Genomic DNA, 25,296 nt, shown 5'->3' with positions numbered 1-25,296 from the left:
AAAAAAAAAAAGAACGGATCTTCACAAAAGCTTGTCTGAGCACTTTTTCCAACTTACAGAAGCAGTTGTAACTATTTTATCAATAATCAATGGAAGTGTAAGTTCTGGATTTCACATAATCACTATATATGTGATTTTGACTGCTGGGTTAATAAACAGCTTTTCGCTATTCATGTACTTTTGCCTGTGTTGAATGATAAATTGTATGCATGATCATAAAATCACTTTTCTCAAAACCAGCTATCAGTTCTGTTGTCCTATAGCCAATAAAGACTGCTGAAGAGAAGTACAAAGGGAAGAGAACTAAGCAATTATAGACATAAAAAAGAGCTGTTCAGAGAAGTCACAAAGGCTGCGATTTCATATCCAAATAGCTGATTTCCATTAGTTTTTTCCTTAGGGTAAACTACTCCATTTAGAATCACTCTTGCTGATAAATTGTCTTACAGATTTTTAATTCAGGAAATAGGGTTTTTTCTTTCTTAGTGACTGCCTTTCCATCAGCTTTAATGACCCTGAAATTAAAGGGCTAAGAGACTTTACACATGTATTCAGCTGTGGGGCATTAAATAACCCTGCACAGGTTTTCAAAAATCAGGTCAGATTTTTCAGTTGCACATCATACATAGTATTCAGGTGGAGTCCATCCAGATACTAGCATGTAGCTTTGTTCATGGACTGATTTTGATATTAAGTACTTCTAAATGTCAAAGCTTTATACATAAATCTAAGAATACTTACAGTTCTCTCCAAGTTCCTCTCCAAGAAGGTAAAGTAGATCTACAGTGTTTGGTTCTTTTGGTAACTAAAAGATGTGTTTGTTTGGTTGGTTTTTTGTTTCCCCTTCTTGCTCCAAGATTTCAATTACTTTTCATTACCACTGGAGTTGTAATGGTATAAAGATGAAACTGAAATGTTTCATATGATGAACTATTGAACTACAAGCAGGAACCAAACCACCACATCAGAATCTGGTTTCTCCATGATTGTACTGTAGCAATTCAAAGGTAAATTTTCCTCATGCTGATTAGACATTCATCATGCATTCTGTCCTTCATTTCAGTCTCTTATGTCGTTGTAGCAGTTCAGTCTTGTCACCTAAATCCAGAATAACTCATAACAATTGGTGCTAATAATTAATTTACACCCCTATCAAGGCCATTGGTCAAGAATCTGTACATAGCAAAAGACAGTTATTGCTGTCTTCAAAATATTAAATGATTATGGTCATAAGGAATTGGAAATTACTAATGTATAGATATTTTGAGAGCTACTGTCCCCTAGGTTTTTAATAAACCAGAATAGAAACTTGAATTACTCAAACCAGAAAGAACTAAAAAAACCTGAACGAGCTTTCAGAAATCCTGTTTAAAATAAATACATTTATTAACAAAGTGTTAGACAAATAGAATGAAATTCTGTCATTGTTTCTGACTGATTGCCTTTTGCAATATGCAAAAGAGTACGCAAAACCAATGGTGTGCTTAATTAAATACAGTGCCCCCTAGACTTATAAAGATTGCCCATTTGCTAAGTTCAAGTATTTATTTAGAGAGGATGTAGGTTTTTTAAAATACCATATCTTTAGTGTCAGGAATGTTTCACAGATAGGTAAAATTGTTACATTCTTGAACTATAACTTTAACACTTAAATGAAATATGAAGAATACTTCAAAAGTCTTTGATGATTTTGTTAACAAACATGTTTTATTTAACATGTAATGTTATAAGATTAAACTCAAAATTAATAAAGTAAAATATATGCTTTTCCAGATATAATAAGATTAAAAAATAGTATTTTAAAAGTACCAAAACCCCCTCAACATGTTGTTATTTTCTCTGTGTTTTCATTATTGTTTTTTCAAACATGGTGCTTATTCACTGTATTTGAGCTGTAAGGCTTCTGCCTTCATCTCTGGCTTACTTAAAAATCTATTAAGAATTTATTAATTCCTTTAAAACATGCAAAAAAAAATATAAAACTTCCAAGAGGAAAAGCCACATAGCCATGGAGCTGCAGAACTTACTGCAAGAACACTGATAAATAAAACATCAGTTATCATCAGTTAATTACAGTTTAAGGCTAAATCCTTGGCTGGTGGAAATTGCTGCAATCATTGACTACAGTAGAGCCTGTATGCACCAGCTGACTGCCAGCTTCCAAGTTCCAAGTCATGGCAAGTTGCTTTGTCTCTCCATAAAGCAGAGTATTGTATATCTCAATAATATTCCATTATAATTCTTACACATTGCTAGGAAAGTTACATTTTCAAAGACGATATATTGATTTTGAGTCCCAATATATACATTTGAAAATAGGTTTCTCTGAACAGTTAAAGGAAACCCTGGGACAAATTATTGCATAATATGAAAAAAATCACAAAAGTGCATACATGTATGTATGTATGTATACATGCAGAAGAGAGCCATATTGCCACTTGCAGCTACCACTATATGGCATTTACTGCTGTGGACACAGGCCTGTGTTGGGTCACAGAGTACATTCACATAAATGTAAACTTTACCCCTTGATTCGAGAGATTCCACTATGAGATGTCTTCCTATTAGGGAAAGGAGTAAGGCTAGGGCCTGCCTGGAAGTGGAACTTTATTTCAGGCATCTCTATGTGGACCAGGACTTGCCCCACTGAAATTGCAAAATTAAAGCTTTATTGCAAAAAGAAGAAACTATTTACACCATGCTGGTAGCTAAGTTAGTATGTCAACTTTATGGACTTCTGTAGAGCAGATATTAAATGATTTTTTTCCATTTCCCACCAAGTAAATCTGGTAGAAACAATAGCATGTTTCCCACTAGCTTCATGAATTTTGAAGTGGCCAAGCTTAGAATGGCAACTGAATGCACTGAAAGGCATCAGCACTGCGAATAAAATGTTCACTTCAAGCTCCCTCTCAATGACATTTCTTCAGCAAGTGAAGAGTTATATTTTTAACTGCAAGCATGGTCTCTGTGCAGGTTGGTTTGATCAACGTCTCAGGAAGTAAAAATCCAAAATGGCCAGTGTCACGCAGCTCAAATGCAAATGCGTAGGGGATGCCATTTTTGTAGGCCCAGTCCATAGAGCTGCCAGAACTCACATCTGAAAGAGGAAATTCAGAGAAAATTTTAAAAAATGTTAAATTCAGGTCATGTTGAAAGCACCAGAAGGTTCATGTGGCATTTTGTCTCCGGGACTCAGTGAATATACTTGCAACTCAAACTGTTGCTTGCTCTGATCCTGAACACCCTTTCGAGAAGGGCATGGGCACCCAGCACCTGGTGAAAGGTGCTCAGCATGATATGGATTAGACCCTTGATTTTCATAAGAAAAATATTATAACTGACTGTTTTGTGTAAGACTGTTCCCGTCCTCATCTGAGTGCAGTCTAAAGCTTTCCTTCCACAATGATCTCCCAGCTGAACTGGAGTTCTGTGTGCAATTCCTTTTCAGGGAGAAGAGGAACAGTTGATAAAGTAATCTAACTTCTCCTTTTTAAAGTGCTTTTAAAATTATTTTCATTTGTCTTATATTGTCACCATTTCCTCACAGCATGAGAGCATTTGCATAGGTGGTGTCTAATATTAACAAACCTTCCTGAGGAAGTGTGCTGCTTATGCTTTCATTGTCTCCCTAAGTTGATTACCCAAGACACGTATTTATATAAAGATCCATCTCTCACGTGGCCTGCTGTAGTCTCTGCAATTCTGGCATTAATTCACACTGCTTTTCCTTTAACATAGGACTGACTGCACTGTAATGAGCACAACAAGATGATCATGCTGTGAGATGGAGGCCCACAATAAGTGGAACTGTAGCCAAAACACAGCAACAGCAGAGGAGATGCAGGAAGTTGCTTGTGAAAAATCTTAAGCTTTTCACTTTTTCAGTATCTGTTATCATTATCCACAGCATGCAGGCCTCATAGTTTCAGTAAAGAAAAAAAAAGTGTCTTGTTGAAACCTGTTGAACTTCTTTTTCTCTTACCTGTCAACAGAGAGCTTGACTGACAAATGCTGTTACAATTTAGTAGCGCATTTGCAGATAATGATATGCTTTCTAAGACCTTAATTTATCTTTCTTTTTTCAAAAATATGGTTTTATATGTTATGAATATTTACTGGCTTTTGCCTCTCATATGCATTGCAGTTTAATCTCTTTTATTGCATCAGTTGAGTTAATCTTACTGCAATCAACTGACTGAATCAGCTGCAAAAGTTTGTCTTCCGCCTTCCTCACAACCCAAAACTGGGTCAAAGTTCACTTTAAACAGTGTTTGCTTTATTTGTTATAATAAGGGTATTCTCCTTCTTACCATAGGAAGGTCAAAGTCACAAAATCTGCCAGAGGAAAACTTACACAAAGTGCTAGAAGCAGGACCGTATCTGTATCTTATACCATAGGCTGACTGAAGAGCGTTAACAGCATTATAGGCTGCTGATTCCTGGGAAGGAGGAGAAAAACAAATACATAAATTAGACTTTAAATTAAATAGCGTAATGGGATTGGAATCTGAGTCAATGGATCACTGTCTTCTGGTGCAATGCTGTGTTAAATAAGACTGTGGCAGCTAACTTAAAATTACTATAAAGGATAATTTTTTTTTTTTTTTACTGACAGCAGTTCCCTGAGAATCCTGTTTTGATATCTTCATGGCATAAAGAAGCTCACTGCACTGTGAATGACCAGACATTAAATACTTGTAAATTTAAGTTGTATATATCGATTTAGTGATACGATGAATTTAGGCAACATGTGAAACCATGAGATGAAATAATCTCTTTTTTATACAGTTTAAAAGCCATGCATGCGTCTTCTGTGGCTGCACTTCCCAGTCCACTAAACCTTGTCACTGTTGGGCTTGTGAAGGCGAAATGATGTCTTGTTGGCATTCCACAGTGGTTCAGTGAGCAGAGTGGGAAGAAGGAAAGAGGCAAATTCCAGGTGAATGTTCACTGCTGGTCTAACTTTCTCATGCTGGGCTGCATGATGCAGTCTTGCATTTGTGCACTAATGCACAAATGTGATTTCAGTACTGTATGGGGAAAATCAGCACCTGCATTTCAACAGCTGTGTGGATGCAGTTTGTTTAGGAGGTTCACAGCATCCTGTGCAACTGGGTGCAGGCGGCCTGGCCTATAGCAAATTCTAAGGGTCACACAAGGATAGTGCACCCAAACATAGAGAAGGGATGCACAACAGAAAAATGAATATTATCATCCCAAAGAAAAGGATGCTGGAGAATGTACAGTGAAGGCTGGGCAAACACAGAACCATCTCCCTATAGAGAACAGGAAATTATCATCTTAGGAGCTGGAAACAGCTGGACTTTGAATCACTGGGTAAAGCTATAATGGTTATTTTAGTTGTTTTACTTCCATGAACTAAAGAGCTGCAAGTCTGTGTTTATGCAAATCTTCAGGAACTCAGTCCTTACCTTGTTATTCATCAGGCTCTAGATGAATGCACTGGGAAAATGTTACTCTAAACTTGCCTTTCTGTTTATGTTTTCCTTAACCTTCCACTTGTTTGCCTTTCTCAGGAGTTGGGATTCTGACTTAATCCTTGGTCTGACCCATGCAGGTATTCCTGCTGTGGGTCTTTGTCTGAGTAGAGAAGCCAGGAAAAACTGCTTTAAAAATGTCATTCCAGAAACAAAAATAAATCACTTACTGATCTGCAGATGGGGCTTTGGAGAGTTTATTTTACACTCTTAGCAAATGGAAGAGCACTTTTTTACTCCATTATAAAAATTTGTTAAGCACAACCAGATTTTTTGTTTGTTTGTTTCTCAGCAGAGGGATGATGGTGCTGGAGACTGACATTTTCAGCTTGGCCTCTTGCCACCTCCACGAGACAGTATATGGAGGTAAGGACCATTGAACTCAATGCTTCTGGGAACTCAGCTGGACTGGGATGTGGCCACCAGCTGGTGTGAGGGGTAACCTCTGACTCACCGTAACACCAAAGATGAGGAGGTGGGAAGGGGCTCTGTCCTGTGGTGGAAGGGGTAAGTGCTATCACTTGGCACTCTTCCTCCAGATGCCTTGACTTCTGAGTTGTGATATGCAAGACCCATGATGGGGTTGGAGGTGTTGGGACCTGTTGGGACCTGTTTGGGACCTGTTGGGGCAGTGGCCGTGGGGCTGCGCAGGGCCCCAGGGAGTGGGGAGCTCCAGATGCAGCCTGGGGCTGTTGTCTCATACCTGCACTGAAGTCCCAAGTACCAGGCTCAGTTGCTCAACCAAAATTTGCAAGCAGCTCTGCTTAACCATGCCAGGGTTGTGGTGTGGTCAGGCTGACATAGGCCTGAAAATAGGCCTGATGCCAAGGAAGCAGGAGGCAGGGCTCAGCTGAGACAGCTGAGAGGGGTGGAGAGCAAAGCCCCGGTAAATATGCTGTGGCAAGGAGAACATAGCCACAGACAAGAAGGCACCCTGGGCATAATTTACACACTGTACAGCAATGAGATAACAGAAGCAAGTCCTGTTGAAATCTTTCAAAGAAATAGTTTGGCAACGCCTGTTTAAAATCATCACAATGGTACTGGGTTCTGTGCAGAGGCAGCAACTGTCTGGAGGTCAGGCCGGGAGCATCCCAAGTCCAAGTCCAAGTCCAAGTCCACCACTTAGGCAGGTGTCCCTGGGCACTGTCGACTTGAAGCTCTTAGCCTTGAGGGGTGCAGCTTGCTTCCACTGTTGGAGCTATGGGCCCAAAGGGACAATTCTCTACCACATCATACTGTGCAGGTTGGATCCTGAATAAATCCAGGCAACCAGTATTTGAACACTCTCAAGGAGAAAATGCCACATAAAATTACCAGATTTTTACAAAGACATATGCAAACTCAGTCATGCCATGTAAGTTCACTGCAAACACTAAGGCAAACGACTACACAGGAAGAAAAGGGATGAAAAGCAGGTGAAATTTAAAAGTCTTGAGATAGATATATGTTTCTGCTGTTTTTTTTCAATCTGAAAGATTACTTTTATTTTAAGTATTTTAAAAGAACAGATTTCAGGGGAATGTTAATAAGAGAGTTGTGCCTAAATTAGAGCAGAATATGCATGTTGTGATCAGTACACAGCTCTCCAGTTTCAAAGCAGCTCTGAATAATTGAGCACTTTAATCGAAACGGTAACTGACAGCTCACTAAAATGATCCGGCCCAGGCAGAAACATCCTTTCTACTGCTCAGAATTAATTGTGTCCCCTTGCTAGCACCAAATGTTATTTATCTGCTATGCATGTGGGGTCCTACAGTTCTCCACTGTACACAGTCCATGTAGGCAAACAACCTTTGTTCTATCAGCGTCAGGAAACAGAGATCCATTGCTTTCTAACTCAGTGTAATTTCCAAGAGAAATGGAGAATTTGAAACCTCACCCTAAGTCACCGTTTTAGAGACTTCAAGTATTAAAAACTATTCATTTAGGAGCTACCAGGTGATGGAGAGTTTGGTTGTAGGCAAATATTAAAACACACAAATAAATAAGCAACTATATTCCATTAATTTTCACTGTGATCCCCATAACGAGCTTTATAAATTACAGGAAATTACTTCAGTTTCTTTTTCCAACCTCCTTGTTCTTTTTGACCCACCTCAATAAAAAGAAGTACAAGGTCCAAATACTAGCAAAATATTTAGAATTGGGATTTGGCTTCCATTTGTCCAGGGCTGTTGTTTAAAACAAGTGTCTCTCTTCGTTCCTTTAGGTCTGTGCTTCACACCCTCCAGTGAGGAGCTTGATCCAAGGCCTCACAAACCTTAGGAACACCTATTAAACATCAAAACCTGGGATCCTTTAGTCTAAAAGCTACGGATGGAAAGATAGAGTGTGTGTGTGCTACAGGGCAGTTACTTCCTGTCTCAGAATGGAAACATCCCTTGAGCAACAAAAACTGTACTGCAGATACACTGGCGTGTGTTCTCTTTTAGACATTCCTTCTCCTTACAATGAATTTCCTGTCTATAGTGTCTGCTATTGCCTTACATTGCTCTGGGTATCTTCATAAGATACCCAATAATTATATACTTGCAGAGGAGATGCTGGTTCTTCCTAACACCATGTCTTTACTACCTTCTCTCTTGTCTGCTCCGAAAAAAATATTCTTGCATCTGCTGTCTTCAAAGGAATTAGATTCTGTTGTTTTAAATTGTCAGTCTATGTCTTTTTGGTAAGTAATAGTCATCAATTCACTTGGGGAACTCCTTTCTCAGTGTTACTCCCCAAAAGAGGGTGGAGAAGGTAGAATAAAAAGAAGATTCATGACTTTATTCACAGTCGATACAGGGCTGGGTGGTCAGTCCCCACAAGTCTCATATTTTTAGCTCCTTTGGCTGCTTAGTTAACTTCTAACTTGCTCTGTTCCACAGGAATGATGTCAGACAGAAGAATGTTTAGTAGCTGCTGAAATTAAGTGTCTCGACAGAAATAAACCTACAAGGAGAGTTTAGCTTGTGGAGTGCTGGCTGCTCAGCCTCCTGAGAGAGCAGCCAACTGAAACTTCAGTGAAGCTCCAGGGACTGACAGCATCATTTATTCTGCATAGGATAAATCTAAGGTGCAGTTAAGCTCCTTTGGAGAAAACTAGCTGAAACTAGCAAGTTAAAAGTCACTGCAACTTGCAGCTTTCAAGGTAAAAATGGAAGATACATGGAAAATGTAATTTTACTGGGGACTGAGTGTGACAGAAAGAGGATTGCAACTGGTTGATGCAGTGTGGGTCTGTGAGCAGGAGCAAACAGAAAGCAAAGCTTAGCCAGATTTCCCTAAGAGAATAAGCCATAAGGAGGGTTTTATGAACAGGAGGATGGCTAAAACAGACCTCAGACTGCAAGCAGAGGGAACAGTTCTGCATTTGGATGAGCATGAAATAAATGAAATGTATGTATCTAAATCAATACGCTTCCATCAGAAAACGTATTCTTATCACTTTATTCTTCTAATATACAGAAGCCTCTGATGTTAATTAACTGCTTGTCTTAAACAGTTAAAAGCACTGTGTCTAAGCAGAATGATACATAATGCAATTGAAGCTTTACTTTTGGTGAAATCAAAAGATTTCTCCTTGAACTGATAAATGTAAACAATTTCAATTTTTTTTTTGTTCATAACATTGAAGATGATCTACTGTATGATCCTAGTGTTTAAGTTCTGAGCATGAAGAGACAGAATTTTAGCTACATGCCCAAGGACTTGACTACATAATTCCCATTACAGTTAATTAAATAAAATGATAATAATTATAATTAAAACCTAGGGATTTATCCTATAAAGTAATTTAAAGGGACTGATGGATGGAAAGCACTATACCATTTTAATCAAATTACTACGGACTCATGGTGAGTGAAGGTTATATAACCAGAAATGCGATTGCAGGCAAATCCAGAATAAATACTTCTCAATGTTAAATATATGCAAAGTATTGAAGAAACAAGTCTCCTCTCAAAACAAAACATACAACAAATATTATATAAGGGAGCATATTCTCCCAAGTTTTAATGTACTTACCACACAGCTGAAGTTTGGAATAGTTTCATACTTGTAAGAGTAAGGGTACAGCAGCATCTGTGCATATGCATGGAAGGACAAGTAGGCTTTTATTTGTTTCCGATGTCTGCGAAGGAAATGAGCAACAGCCTTTACTTCAGGCTCAGACTCAGGAAAGGGACCACAGTACGTGTCATCACATGGGTGAAATGAAGCACCTTCATCTGGAGATTGAAAGAGAAAGTTGATGGTGAACGATCACAGAGAATTTCCAAGGGTCAGCTTCTGGCTCAACCTTTTTTGGCCCCCATCAAAAAGCATGAAAAGCAATAAACACATTGCTTTCTTGTGACTGATGAGCTTGAGTCAGTGGGACCTCAGTACAGCAATCTGCTTGTTCATCTAGTAGACACAACGAGTTTCCAATTGGCCAACTACGGGCAGTTCTCCCAAGAGGATATATTTCAAACCCAACAGAAAAAGGAGAGCCTGACTTCATTGTCCTTTCTTCCCTGGCTTTCTGTATCAGTAGCACTTTTTAGACAGCATTCCCTTATTAAAACTATTGATAGGTCTCAGTTGGTCTGTTTGAAATCAGAGAGCTATACCTCTTTATTAATCACTACCAAGACAAATCTAGCCTTTAAGAGCATTTTAATGTACTGGTTACTACAGCGGTGGTTACAATCGTAGGTACATAACCTCAACAGGCGTTACCTTAGAGACTGGTTTAAAACATGAGAATAGTTCCTGACTAGACTATTTTCACCCTTGCAAACCTTGTGGGGAAAAAAATGACAAGCCACATGAGATGATCACTCAGTTAGTTAAAATAGAAATCATCTCAGTTTGTACAGGGCCTGAATTTCCTTCAAGTCTGGGGCAGGAGTTCAGTTTTGAGGATATCTTTCACTACATCAGCCTGCTCAGGTGGCAGCAAGCTGCACAAGAGTAGCCTACTTCTAATATCCTGTGAGGTACTGAAAGATGAAACTTAGAAAAGGGGATGTGGTGGTGGCTCCTTTATCATTTAGCAATTCTGTATCTAAGCCATCATCTCATTTACAGCTTAGGGCTTGGGCCTGAAAGAACAATATTTATGCAAATCCACTCCTCTCCTGTCTGCTGTGATTTCAAAATACCATGTTTTACACTGACCTGCAGAATAATAATAATTTGTTTGAGAACTTCCTGATGCCATTAGAGACTTACAAAAGCAATGTTTTATTTGTACAGTAAGTACTGCCATCTTCAATTAATAAGAAAAGAGCAGTGTGTGAGAAGACATAAAGATATCAACTAAACCAGGGTTATGCAATCAACATAATGCCAAAATTAAAAAGTGGAAGAATTTCCTGCTGCAGTTTCATTTTAAGATGAAAATTGAGGCTACCATTCAGTGGCCACAGGTGGGGATTTCAAAAGGTATTAGTGCTTGGATTGCAGTGGATATGGAAGGGTTATATAGAGGGCAGATGGTATCTTCCATGTAGAACAGATGGCCACCAAGTCATCCAAATCTCAAGAGCACTCTGCCTCAATGTCTTGTCAGATAATATAGCTAAAGGAGAGCTATTTAACAGACCCTCCAGAGCCTTTGCTTTTTTTTATGGATACTTCATCTCCTGTAACAGTGTATACCAAATCATGGAAATGAATATCACTGTTAATAAACAGTGGAATCCTACAAGCTAAGGGTAAAATGACCCAATGGAAAAATATGACTCAGTTTAGTGACTTTCAGTGAAGAAAAAAACTTTCTAAACTTTCCAGCCCATTACTGTAAGCTATTTGAAATCCCAGCTGTAGTTAATGCTTTACCTTAAGAGAAGCTGGCTGTAGTAAAGAAAGAGGGTTTCAATGGTGGCCTTGGATAATGTAAGGATATACTCAGTTTTCATACTGAAAGTTCTTTCAAAGTAACTCAAGAAGGAAAAAAATTGATACAGTATGTAGCAAATCCTGTGAAATTTCTGAGTTACAATCATGAGAAGCAAATGGAATTGTGTAAAATGTTACCGTGCTGCCTTATTTTTGTACCTGATAGCATACCAGGGGAGTAGGTATCCTTCAACATCCATCATGAGATCAAGCGAACAAAGGAAATGTGTGCTGAGACTGATAAAACCAATGCTTTGATACAGAAAGAAGACTGAGAGGATGGATGAGCTGGAGCATGATTCTCAAACTTCCTTGCAGCCACTTCTGCCAGTATGGGGTACTGTTTTCAGTGAGCACTGTGGTGCACGGGAAATTGGGATGCTCTGGAAATTTTAACTCCCATTGCTGCTCCCACAGGGATTTGGATGCAACCCCTTTAACTGGATTTGCCCTATGACACAATTTAGTTCTAAGTACCTCATTATTTGTTTTAAAGTTGATATTTATTTCATTATCATTAAACCATTGTGCTGGTTGTTGCACATATGTACGTATTGCAAGGAGCATTCCCAGGGTTTTTGCTGTCAGTATTCACATGGATCTGTGCGCAATTTCTGTGCGCTATTTTGGGTACAAGGGTGCTGCAATGTGAAATCTAGCACAATCAGTGATATGACTTTTTTCTTGGTCCCTAGAGAATACAGAAGTGATATCACAAAGTTTACGTCAAAGTCCTACACTAGCAGGGAAGAGGAAAGCAGAGAGGATGCTGTGATATCTGTACTGACTAGCTCCCTGCTGCTAGCTTGCAGCGGCTTTGCTGGGGCTGGATTCTGCCACAACATACCTGCCTGGAAGCCCCACAGTGAAGTTCAAGCCTGTCAGTGCGACTGAACTGAATGAAAAGGTTTTACAAGCACATGCAGTTTTAAATGTTAAACACACCATGATTATGCAAGCCTCAAAGTGTGATATGATCCAGATTCTTCTCTGACTCATTTAGTGTCCAGGACCTTCTGAGCACCAGTCAGCCCAGTTCATGAAAGAGCTCTTTATTCTCCATCAAAACAGAGAATCAGACAGAGTTTGGGTTCCAGAGAGGGAAGCAGAGCATGTGCATGATGAGCAACCTTGAAAGAATTTTTATTTTTTAAACTCGGGCGAGGACCTGTCTTTCATGTTCAGTGCAGGGGAGAAATGCAACAAGTAGGGGATTACAACACACAAGGCATGTGGGTATTATGACAGTTTCACTCAGGCTAGAAAAAATAGTTTTTTTAAATGAAAACTAAGCAATTATTTTTAGGACTGAGTAAAAATGTGCTCTAATACAGTGGCTAGGGAGCAGGAAAAGGGAGGAGCAGAGAGATGTGAACCCAAGAAAGATTAATTAGGACTAGAAAGAAAATGCACTGAGTATTAATGTTGCACTGATAGGTACCTAAAATATGTGTCCAAAGACTTCATAAAAGAACTGATCATTCCAACTACGCCAGTGGCTATCTTCTGAACAGTAAATGTATGTTCCCAAAATACCTGCAGTTGTGACTTATGCACTTGAATAAGTGATGGTAGCAGTGATGCAGGATTGGTTCATTTTTACATTATTTTTGCAGCATAAAATTGCATTAAAGATTGTGTTAGAGGCCCTGGGACTCAGCTAACATAGGCTTTCTGTAACTACTTCTGTGTCAGTCCTCTCCTTACAGCAAGTAGAATTGAAAAAATTCGGAAGCATATTTCACTGGGCCATACTGAAAGTATGCTTCTGTTCACACTCACTGCATTTGTAAAGTTCCCAGGCAGATTATTCACACTCACTTTTATCCTTACAATTCTCAAAGCTCTACTTGAAGAATCCAGTCATTGCAAGCCAGACTGCACGGTGCTCACTCCTACTGCAAGTAATCAGAGTATTGTGGAAACATCTAGAGACTTCCAGAGGAAGAGGGATGGGCTGAAGGGAGGGCCCTTGCACTAGCATTATGCAAACACAATTTCTTGCCTTTACAAGCTTGCAGTATAAATAAGGAAGGTGGATTAATGCTGGAGGAGAAAAGAGCTGCACAGAGAAGTGAAGGAAGTTGCTCAAGATGGGAGAGTAGGTCAGCAGGTATAAATTGCCATATTTCATAACAAAGTGTTCCTACTTTCTTACACCAGAACTTGTAGGGCTGCTTACACCTGTGTGAGTTGCACTGTCTTCTGTAAGATTTAATCAAATACTATTTCTTCGATGGACCCATTTCAGCTCTTTTGCTAGTTATTTCATTACTGCTGCATTCTCTATGCAAAATTGAGGCCAATTTTTATGTAAGTATTTACAAAAGTGCTGGGAGATTTAAATTGTATCTCCATGCATTTAGAAACACCTTCTTTCTGTATTAAATCACTAATAATGAAGTCCTTAACACTGAGGCTGACAAAGCAAGTTCGACATTTCCAAAGCTAAAATAATTTCAGAGAAATGAAGAATTGAATAAAATGAAGTTTGAAATGTTTCCTAAAGCTGTAGTCAGGTGAATCCTGAAAAGTGATGGACCAGTCTCAATACTGGGCTTCAAATTATTTATATGATTGCCAAAATACAGAATAGCTGTATGTGTGATTTTTTTACTTTTGCAACAATTTCCATGAAAACTTTTTACTTATTGTAAGGTCTGTTTCTCCAAAGTTCAGGACTTTTATTTTTTTAGAACATAAAAGGAATATTTGAGCCTTGGCTTGTGGCTTTATGAGAAAGTACCTTCATCTTTAACTGTGGAAAAGAGAACACTTCATAACAGATGTGATCTAACCTACTTGGATGATTGCCTCTGTTGGATAATTAAATACGGAGTAATCTGAACTGGGGGACCAAAGCACCTCTGTACTTACCACACCATTTCACTTTCCAGTTGCGATTAGCATCAACACCATGACAGTGAAACCTTGTGTTCTTTGATCTTGTTTTTCTCCAAAATCGATCCTGACAGGAGTTACAAAGTATTTAAATAGCAATAGTACTATATTTTGGCAAATATCTATTTGTACACATAACAAATCAACCCTAGTAAACACATACAGTATTCTACTTTAACTGAAGTAATTTACTTCCATTTTGCAAGGCAAAAAGTGATGGACCAGATTATACAGAAAGTCACCTTTGAATGACGTACAACCATTCGATCTTTCCCGTCTGAATAATTTTTTGAGTAATAATACTGAAATTACTTACATTTGTCCAGCTAAAATGATATCCATCCACATTAAATACAGGCATGATATAGAAATACAGCTGAGTTAGCATCTTTCTCATAGCAGGATCAGTCTGGTATGTCTGAAGAGCCTAAAGCAGAAAAGCCAAAGAAAACAGTTTCCATAATAAAAATAATTTTCCAATTAAGTATTGTGACAGGCTAAGACAGTCATGAGGCCTTCAGCAGTACAGATATCTGATCTCATGGCACCACAGACATCCTTTGAGCTCTGCTTGAAAGGCTGATGTCTTCCTGCAAATGTGATTCAGACAGCATGTGAACACATGAAAAACGTGTTTAAAAGACCCTATTCTCTCCGCTTCTCAGCTACTTTCAGTAGTCAAGAAGATACAACTCATATTACAGAGAAGCAAATGCATACAAACTATTTCTTGATATAGGAGCTGAAAGCCAGTGGAATAGATTTTTACTCGAGGAAATGAGTTTAGCTCCCATAAGACAATGGAGTCTTGTTGTTTCCACCAGGTGACAATTTGATAAGGTCTTAAAGCATTTAAGGCTCCCATTACACAAGCTTTTGTTGTATTCATAACACATGCACAATTATTAATACAGGGAGCTTACTCCTTTCTAACTTAGAAACCCCTCTATTTTGAAGAATCTTAAGTATAAAGGTTGGTAGAGGAAGGCTAGGGAGGGAAGGTATTTTTATTTTCCACTCTGCATCTTAGAAAAACACATCAAAAATCAGAGGCTCCTCAGCAGTTCTGTTTGCTAGTGCCAGAGATGCTCCTTTACCAGTTCCAGGAAGCTTGGACTCCACATGCTGTAGTAAATACTGTATCTTGTCATAGCTGGGCACCAAATTTGCATCCTTCAAAGTTTAAGTGTTGACTCTGTAAGGTGAGGAATCGAGTGCTTCATGTGTCAGGCAGAAAGCGTTTCACACTGATGCTGGGTTCAGAGGGATGCCTGAGCCTGGCTCCTCTCCTCCTGGTGCTGTGATGACAGCCTTCTGCTCTGCAGTATTTCTGGCCCTTCGGATCCGAAGAGTAGCATGTGTTTGGGGGGCAAAGGGAAATTTTTGCTCTGAAATAAACTAAGCTAAATGCTTTTCAATTGACAACTGCCAGGGAACAGTGTGAAGTACAGGAATTCAATACTTTTGGGCTCCCAACCATGCAGCTGTTTGAATTACTGAAGCTGCCATGGGAGCTGAGGGATGCTTTTAGTGGAACACTGTTAAGAAATAGCCATACAACTGGATGTGTCTGGGTCTGGAATTTACTCATGGAGAGGTCTGACATTTTTTTTCTTTACTGAAGGGATTAGTGAGACTTCTAAATACTTTTTCTAAGGGATTCATTAACTACCTCTCTGTTGTGTGATGCTTTCTCCTCACCTAGCCTCATTCTGCCCTCCCAGCAGTGCTCTGCACATGCAAGTCCTTCAGCCTCACTTGCAGATCCAAAGCAGTGCGTCATCCCTGTGCAAAGCCAAGTCACTCAGTGCTACTCCACACTGTTTCAGACAGGCAAGAGGAGGGGAAGGTGAGCAATAGCAGGCAAAGGGGCACAGCACAGAATGAAATGAGATTTAGGCAGCAGCTAGCAGAACATCATGGTGTAGAGCATTGCAGGGTGGCATGAGATGACAAAAGAGGGGTTACCACAGGCAGAGAACACATCTAACTAGGTAAATAGTCTAGCCCTGCATGTAAATCTACATGGGATTAAAAGCCTGTAAGGTGAGTATGTATGTGAAATCACTAAAACTGTTCTTAGAGTGGAGACAGAACCAAGCCATGCTCCAGAATATAAGTCAAGGAAAATGAACATTTTTATTGTGCTTATTTCAGGAAGAAGTAATTTAGCTGGGGAGAAAATGAGTCTACATATACCATTTCCTTGACTTTTTTATGCTTTTCTCTTTTTAGACAGTATTAGCAAATTAGGCTCAGGTTTTGTCCCCCTGTTGGATATTTACCTGATAATGAGATTGGCATATGTGCTTGTATCTGTACTTATGTATGCCATTCTTTCACTGTCAGCTGCATCTGTAATTATGCATTTTGCTACGCTGTAGTGTTATATACTGTGTTTAAAACTGCAGTGGTGTAAGACCAAACACTTTAAAACACTTTAAAATTATCTCCTTAAAATAACTACAGATAATTAATTAATTTAAGGTAATACACTGCTTAAAATTGCATGGATGAGCTTTGTAAGTTTTTCAGAACCCTTCCAAATTTGCAAAAAATGACATAATGAAAATACTTGAATTAAGACTTTTTAATATAGGTTTTAAATCCTGCGAAGAATATATTTTTCTTCCTAGATAAAAGTACTACCATTTGGAAACCTAAACAAAACATAGACAGCAAAATGCCAAGCACTCTTTCATTTTTTTAAAGTTACTCTGTGTTATTTTAATGCCTGCTGTCATTGGCAAAATATCAGGAGAGACTTTAGGAAGCATTATAGTCTCCTCTAATAATACTGAAATTTGAAGCCTTAAAGTTGATTTAAAGCCAAACATGTCAATCACTCAGTGCTGTTCTTTAAAGCATATACGGGTTTTCTTAATAACTTGATTACCCTTTTAGAGTAGCATTTTATTAAAAATATAGTAGAACTAGTGCAGCTTTCTTCTTCATGGAAAGCAAGAGTGTAGATGGTGTAAAATGTGATCATATTCACTCTTTCTGCTGAAAACATTTTGTCTTTCATACTGCTTTTATCTGGCAATTTTATTTATGTATGTAATCAGGCAACGCAGACTATATAATCTCTGGCAATGTGCCTTGGAGTTACCAAGGTGTATCCTTGCTGGAGCAAAGCCCACAGCTTGCCTTTTGTGGCACGATTCCCAAATCCTCCCAACAACGATCATGTGAACTACCTCCCCCACCCCCCTCTGGCGGTGTTGAAACCTTTTCTCCATGTGTGACACAAGCGAGGCAAATATAAACCATTAGTGAATTAACTGCGTTGTAGTTTGCACAGAGCTCTCAGAATATGGCTTGATACTGCTTCCCCATCACGCAATCAATAGCAGCTTTGCTGCTGAACATGCAGAGAGCCAAACCAGCCCAATAAATGCTGAATAGTGTTATTAGTGAGTGAACAGATGATACAGGAACCCTGCCAATACCGTGCAAGCTATCTGCCTGGGGGATGGGGGAAAGGACCGGTGATTAATAGGAGGGGGCTCGTTCATCTGGATCAGCTGAGTGGTGGTTGTTGACAGAGCTACACCGGCTTAGGCTGGCTGAGGATCTGGTCCATAGGAAATTTAATTTAGGGGACGAAGTAAACAAAAGAGCTATATTATAAACTGCCAAGGCAATAAAAGGCAAGGGTGTAAAATGGATTTAGGATGCAGCTAGGCTTTTTATAAAATAAGAGGATTGACCGAGAAAGACAAAGCAAGGAGACAGGGTTGAGAGAAACTCTAAAATTGCAATTGAGCTTAATAACAATTTGCTATCCCAAAATTAATTATTATTAAATTTAAGGTAGCAATCAGCTCTTGCTGTTTCTGGTTTTGAATTAAACAATCATTGAATTAAACAGTTACTATTTTAGCATATGGAATTGACTCTCTTTACTGTTGTACCAGAAATCACATAAAACTGCTTCTTAAAAAACAGGATTAACTCTTTCATGCCATTATTAAGATATTACTTAAACCATCCTTTTTGACAGTGACATACAATATTTTACTATTATCTGTACATCTTACACTTTAGGAGGGTGACACTATGATCTGCAACTCAGACCTTCATTGACACTTTATCAGATTGACAAGCTAGTAATTAGCTCTGTCTTTGTACTTGGAAGCAGTATACCTTTTTATCTCCTTTTTCCCTTTTACTGCTAGTATCCTGCTTTAGCATTCAAATCACAAGCAGAGTGGTAAGCCTGTTATTAGGGCTAAGATACAACTGAGTATCTGAAAACAAATGGTTTAAAACAAAGGGTCAAATCTTCAAGGCTGAAGCTTGAACTGTGTCTGATGCATCTTCCTTCCTTCCTCTTTGGGAGCAGGAGAAACCAAGAAAAAAGTGAGAGAGGACTGTGCTGCAACTGCTCTTCAATAATCAGGAGAGAGCCCATAAAAAGAGTCTGACAAGAAGGATCTGAATAATCCCAACATAAATGGATGTAAATGGAGAAAATGCTGAAGTAGAGAAGAGGCGGAGGGACTATGATGTGATGTTAGAGAAGAAAACAGCCATTCCAGGAAGCTTGTACAAGGCTGGGACCACTCAAGCAAAGGCATGATCTTATGGTGAAGAAGCTGCGTAACTACACAGATCTTAGTAGAAATGGGAAACATAACTTCTTGGTTCCACTCTGTGAAGTAGAACTTAAAAAATCTCTTCGGTCCCAAACAAGTCAAGGGCTGCCTAGCACAGAAAGGAAAGGCCAGTGTTATTCTGAAGCACTGTGAGTGCTCTGATCTACTAGCAATTGTATGAAACTGATGCCCACCAACTTGGTGGAGACCTGCCGAGATATATGCCTCTGAAAAATGTAATTACTAAATTTTACATCCTAGTTATGTTGGTCCAGGGTAGTACATATTGAGGGCAACCCAAGAGGATTCACTTGAATACAAAGTTTAACTAAATTGTTGAGACACAACTAAATAGAAGGAAGGACTCACAGTGACCATCGAGTCCAGCCCTTAGCCCTGCACAGGACTGTCCCCAGGATTAACATCATGTGCCTGAGAATATTGTCCAAATAATTAAGATACAAATTATTGCTTGTAATTCCATTTCTGGAACCACCAAATTGTCCAACACATGGAATTTTCTTTCACAGTCCTTTCTCATGCTCGGTATTGTTTCTGCATATCAGTAGTTTTACTGAGGCCCTACTCAGCACCATGATACAGGACTGGACTGCTAAAATATAGAGCAGAATTTCCTCCCTAGGGCAAGTAATGTGTTGGAACAACAACACAAATTCTTTTCATGACTTGAAGAAGAACATACTCAACATCTTAAAAGCCTTTATGAGGTAGAATCTGAATGTCCTAGTGATGGATACTTACACAGGAATTTGCGCAAGCGTCATTGAAGAATTCTTACTACAGGCACAACACAGCTGCAGCGTTACTTTTATTTTATCAAGATGTACTCACATTGTGAAAAAATTAATAGCTGCAAGAAAAATGAATGTACTTTTTACCTTCTTAAAACTGTGGGTAGGCAGGAAGATGCAGCTGAGTAGTTGGAAGTGCACAAGAAAAATAATGCAGTACTTATTTCCTTCTGGAAAAGGAAAACTGGAAACAGTTTTAACTGTTTTTTTTTGCCATCGCGAAGATGTCACAGCAAAGGAAAGCACCTTTCCTAAACTGTCTTCTTGTTGACTAAAACCTGGGAAGTTCCACCATGGAAAAAACCCCCGCACAGTATAAAAACAGTTTGCCACAGCTGCCTTTAAAACAATGCATCACATGCCTCGTTGTGGTGATAGCATGGTACTGCACTCTATCTTTCTGGCATTTGCTTAGATTTTATCCATCAAAAAAACCTCAAAACCAAAGCATCACAACTGAGGGCCCAGTCTGGGAAACTGTTGTTGATAATGTTCACTGCTACTTTTTTTTCCTTCCCCTCAGAAGTGGTGCACATTAGTAACCTCTGTTTTCAGAAGCAAGGATGTGCTAGAGAGTTGTAGATATGTGAAGTGGTGTATAGGATGGCTGCCAAAATAACTGAACACATTCAGAACTGAAACAGCTGTGGAATGGAGGGGATGTGTTAAGTAGAAGCAGAAACTACTACACATAGGTATGATTACTGCACGTAAACTTAAAATGTTTGGAACAGCATTTGGAGGATGAAAAAATATCATGAGGATAAAACAAATTTTGCATTGGTACCAGTGCCTCTTGCTGCTGAAAGGCTGATGAATGAAGTGCTGACTGAAGAGGCTGGAAGTGGTGATCTCTCTGATGGAGAAAACACAAATAGTGTTTCAGGCAGAAGCTCCTGACAGAGAAGAATGAGTTAGCTAAAGACAAGTAAGGCTGAGTGTTTCAAATATAGATACTGCAGAATGAAACAGATGGATTTTTCCTCCACATAATGGATATATAGGGAGCACTCAGAGAAGTCAATTTTTTTCTGAGGTTAGGCAGCAAAAAAGACAGCTGGGGAGATTAGAATCTGGCAAACAATGAAAATTAAGCATCAATGATTGTATTGCATTTACTGAAAGACCTGCAGAGCATTTGTGGAGAGATTGTCACCAGCTGACTGGTCCTTCAAGGTGAAAAAAAGCCCAGTTTTTGTGGTGCCATCAGCATTGGCACCTGTGAAGGATGCTGCAGGGGGTCAAGACGCAGCCCTTGGAAGCTTCTGACCTTCCTAAACCAACGGTAAACTAAAAATTGATGATCAGGAGGAAAACCCATATAGGAAGATTTCATAGAGTAAGAAGATTTAAAGAGAAACAAAAATTTCATGTCAAGCCAACATCATCTGAAGAGCTTTAGCTGAAGGGAACAGACCTTGGAAAGAAGGAACATATCAAGCTAAAGAGTGAAAAGAAAAAGCTACAAGTACAGTCTTTGTTTTGATCTTGCACACCTCTTATTCACTTTGGAATATTTCAAATTATTTCAAAAACTCTTCAGATTTCTGAGGGCCAACAATCAAAGATATGTTAGGAACAGTGGCATACCTGTTCCCAGGAAGAGGACTGGCATAAATATATGGCTTATATGGAGACGCAGTTGGGTCCTTGCTTTCCTTCCTCTAAACGTCTGCTTGGCGAACTCAAAAAAAACAAAAAACAGATGGAAAGCCTATCACAGGGGGTGAAATACATTGTCTCAAAGAATAACTAAATATAGGGGTAATGTGCATCCTTTGAACCAATCTTAGTCTGAAATCCCGGATTGTGGGAACATAGAATTCGGCTGTACCTGTTCAAAAGACTTAAGTCTGTTGACAAATGATAGGTCAAGCGTATAATCTTTAACAAACATCATCGTGTTGCTTCACATAACTATCTTACACACCCCTAAGATCAGTCTATTTCGTAAGTGGGTGAAAAAACTGGTATCTGAATTTAATAATTAGCCAGTATTTCAAGCTAGTAGCTATGGATAGCAAGGGGAAAGAAATTTTCTGACTCCTAAAGGACTGCTAGTTTTGATGGAGCTCAGCAAGACCCAGAAATGATCCAGAATGTGAAGCTGTTTTCCTGACGGCCTGGACTTCAGCGCTGGAATGAATGACCGAGTGTTGCCTTGACTGTTGAGGCAGCATATGGCAGATGTTTTGTCCATCAGAATATGGACTGTGGAATTTTGTGGAATGAGTATAAGTGCTACATGGGCTTTCAGCAGATCTTAAAGTAGGAATACTTATAGCTTTATTGCCTTCTGATCGTATGGCCTGCAAAGCGCAGAAAAAGAGCCAACCCTTTTTAACACTGTCTGAGTCTCCTGCTTGGACCTGTGTCTGATCACACTGCTGTCCTTTTTTGGCTCTGTGTATGTGCTGTTACTTTAGCTATTCTGTCTACAGGCAAGCACTTCATAAACATTCTTGAGGAAGAATCTGAGGTCTTGAATGCTGCAAAATTCCTGGTAAAGACTGGTCTCTGGGGCCTGGTCTACAGGCCTAAAGGCTGGTTAATTGGCAGTATGCATCCCACAAGGTGAGTCATAAATCAGTCTCAATCTGAGAATAGTGGGAGCAGATGTTGCAATTTAGCTTCTTGGATTTACTGTGTGTCTCTCTTGCCTCATTATTATGGAGTGAAAAGACGGGATTCTGGCCTGGTTTTGGAAGAAACCAATACCAACGTCAGCATGAAAAAAAAAAAAATTAAAAATTGAGATTTGCCCTCAGCCTTTAACTTTGTCTGCAGTTACACGTTTGCTCCATGGCTGCATGATGAAGTCCAAACACATTGTCTTAAATAATTTGGGAACTCAAATAATTGGGATGCCTATTGAGGATGGGAAAAGAAGGTGATGGTGGAGGTTACTGCATTTCCAAAGAGTGAGGCTATTTTCACATTCATTTGAGGCCCTGATGAGGATACTTCTTAGGGAGATGCACTTGATCTTAATGGACATTTCCCTTACAGTTGTTATGGGATTCTTAGAATATTTTGTCAAGGAGAACAAGCAGTGTTTGCTTCTTGAAGGTTTTTAATTACATTTATTGGATTTCCTAATCTTGAAACACAAACACAAATTCCTGCATCAGAAACAAAGAATAATGCAACTCAAAGTCCCATCTCTTCATGTTATTTTCTGAAAAAGTTGTATGAATGACAGACATTTCAAGGTTATACATCATTGAAATGGATCAAATGGCAGCATTTATTAGAGGGAAGAAAGTCAAACCAGATGTAATGGGAATCCTCATCTGCTTTCACTAAAGCTGAAACAGAATCTAGTTTTGATGTTAATTTGAATAGCAGTCTGTGAACTTTATTTCAGATTTTTTAAAAAAATGGTAAAATTCTAAATTTGAGGTCTGGATAATTTGATATCTGGATTCTACTTCTCCTCTCCTAAGTGCACACCCAATGAATAGCAGTTAAATGTTCTTACTTAGCATATGTACAAATAATTGTATTTTTGCAAAAAGACTGTAGGTTTTGTGTCTTTGTTTCTATGAGGGTTATTTTAGACACATGCTATGTCTGAATTTTGTTTCTAAAGTCTACTGCTTTCTACAAAGTAATTACACATAATGGAGTATCTTTTGTAATATTTACTAACGTGTTTTAATGTATTAGATCCCATTTAGCTTTTTTAAAATTCTAGATTAACAAACCTTTTTTCTTTTTTTTTTTTTTTTTTTTGGTAAATCTTGCTGTGGACACAAGTTCTGTCTTCGTTTATCTTTTCAGGCTCCCTTCACAATAGCCCACATGTAATCAGTTCTGTTTCCTTTTACAGTTCATCATGCTTCCCTACTCCACCACTGGTCTCTTAATATTTCCACTATCAGAGCCCTTTTTCCATCCCTTTCCAGATGGGTAAGGCTTGAAATTGGGTGGAATTGCACTGTAACATGAGTGCTATTTCACTACAATACAGGTGCAGACACTTCTCTGTGGCTCATTGGCTGGTACCCAAAGCTCTGATCCTGTGTGTGCAGGCTCTCCCCTTTACTGATTTGAAATTCAATGACCATGAGGTAGGGTTTGTCAGAGGCCACTAGTACTGCTAATCCTGATAGGACATCTGATTATCTTTAGCTGAGAGACTACAGACATTCAGGGGCGCCTTCTACAGAAACAAACAGTGATGTTGTTATTAACACCAGATCTATGTATCAGAAAGTCAAGGCTAAAGCTCATTCTGGGGTAGATTATAAGAAAAAAAACCAACCCAACACACAGAAAACAAAAAACCGCAACTCCCCAAACCATGGTCTTTGCTTTCTTTTTGTTTGTTTCAAAATGTGAGTAAGGTGGTTTTTTACTTTGAATTGTATTATCACATAATGCAAAACTCTTTCCTGTGCATTCTCTTTCCCTTTTAAATCTTTAACTTCTGTATCTTTCTCCACTTCTCTCTAGTTCATCTGTTCTTTTTCTCTGACTATTGTATTTGCCCACATACAGAACAAGCCTGTGTGGCAGGCAGCCTCCTGCCTTCCCATGCTCCAGCCTTACATCCTCACTTCCCAAATCTGATCTGCTTTAGTCTGTTTTGCGTTTATAAATGGGTGGGATCCAGGTCCTTCTCAGCTAAACAACCCCAGATGCTTTGTAGAAAGTGGGAAGCCACTGCCCATACCCTGGCAAGCCACACTAGCAGCTGCTCAATGGCACTTCCACCCTATGGAGGTGGTATCTCCCATTGTTTGCAGCAAATCCACTGACACTCAGAAGCTGCCAGAGGTGTAGGCATGATAACCGAGGGTTCCCAAGCTGAGTAGGAGTATCTGGTCAAGTTTGTAGCACCCAGTCTTGAGCTTGAATGTTAAGTGACATTCATGCATAGGTTTGACTTTTTTTTTCTAAGCTAAATCACTTGAAAAGCCTAGTTGTATACAGGAACATGGATATATTTCAATAAAACCAAATGACAGAGATCACAGGGTGAAGTGAAAGCTCAATAAAACATTTCAGACTGCCTGTGTAGCAAAGGAATGCACATATGCTGTTCCTGCTAGAAAAGAAGCCAACATCATGTATATCCAACATTTCCTTTTCCTTGCCTTAAATCAAGAGGCTTGTGGTGCTATTCCTTAGAGTCAACAAACATGCCAGGAAAAATCTGTCTCCAAGCTGACTGCCCTTTCTCAGAACTGCCCGTAAGTGCCAGGGAGGATGGAAAAGTGAGCTGCTGGGCTGCAGAGGTGTTTAAGGGAGGAGTTTGCCAGTAAAAGAGAATTGCAGAGTTTGAAGTACAGTGAGACCTTCAGTTTTGCCAGAGTTCTTATTAAAAATGTCTAATTCATATAATGAGAAAAGCAATATCCTAAACCAAGCGATCTAAACATCTCTCCCAGTAATTTTTAATATAATGATGGAGACTGTGAGCATAATATATTCTTTTCCTGATGCTTTTTGCTTTAATGCTGGATGAAATATTGCTCTAAGAAGGGATGGGGAGACAAAGGTGGTACATTCTTGTAGTCTTGAGGGACTGTGCAGAGACTTTTTTTTATAGGAAAGTGATTTTACATAGTTAGTGAAGCAACCTTACTAGTAAGCTACTCTCTG

The 25,296-nt window shown here is 39.1% G+C and overlaps 1 protein-coding gene across 1 annotated transcript in view; it reads right to left on the bottom strand.

The window, feature by feature from the left end:
- Positions 1-2,896: 2,896 nt before the first annotated feature.
- Positions 2,897-25,296, bottom strand: part of CPA6 (carboxypeptidase A6) — a 34,636-nt gene continuing 12,236 nt past the window's right edge. Inside the window, exons 6-10 of the mRNA XM_018074849.2 lie at positions 14,590-14,700; positions 14,250-14,340; positions 9,513-9,715; positions 4,358-4,442; positions 2,897-3,100 (exon numbers count right to left, since the gene is read on the bottom strand). Of these exons, the coding sequence (XP_017930338.1) occupies positions 2,913-3,100; positions 4,358-4,442; positions 9,513-9,715; positions 14,250-14,340; positions 14,590-14,700 (678 nt within the window). The 3' untranslated portion in view covers positions 2,897-2,912. The remainder of the gene's footprint in view (positions 3,101-4,357; positions 4,443-9,512; positions 9,716-14,249; positions 14,341-14,589; positions 14,701-25,296) is intronic.

This window comes from Manacus vitellinus, unplaced genomic scaffold, assembly GCF_001715985.3.
Source record: "Manacus vitellinus isolate BGI_N305 unplaced genomic scaffold, ASM171598v3 scaffold_1_pilon, whole genome shotgun sequence".
NCBI classification, from domain to species: Eukaryota; Metazoa; Chordata; class Aves; order Passeriformes; family Pipridae; genus Manacus; species Manacus vitellinus.
This window is presented reverse-complemented; position numbering and strand designations above follow the sequence as displayed.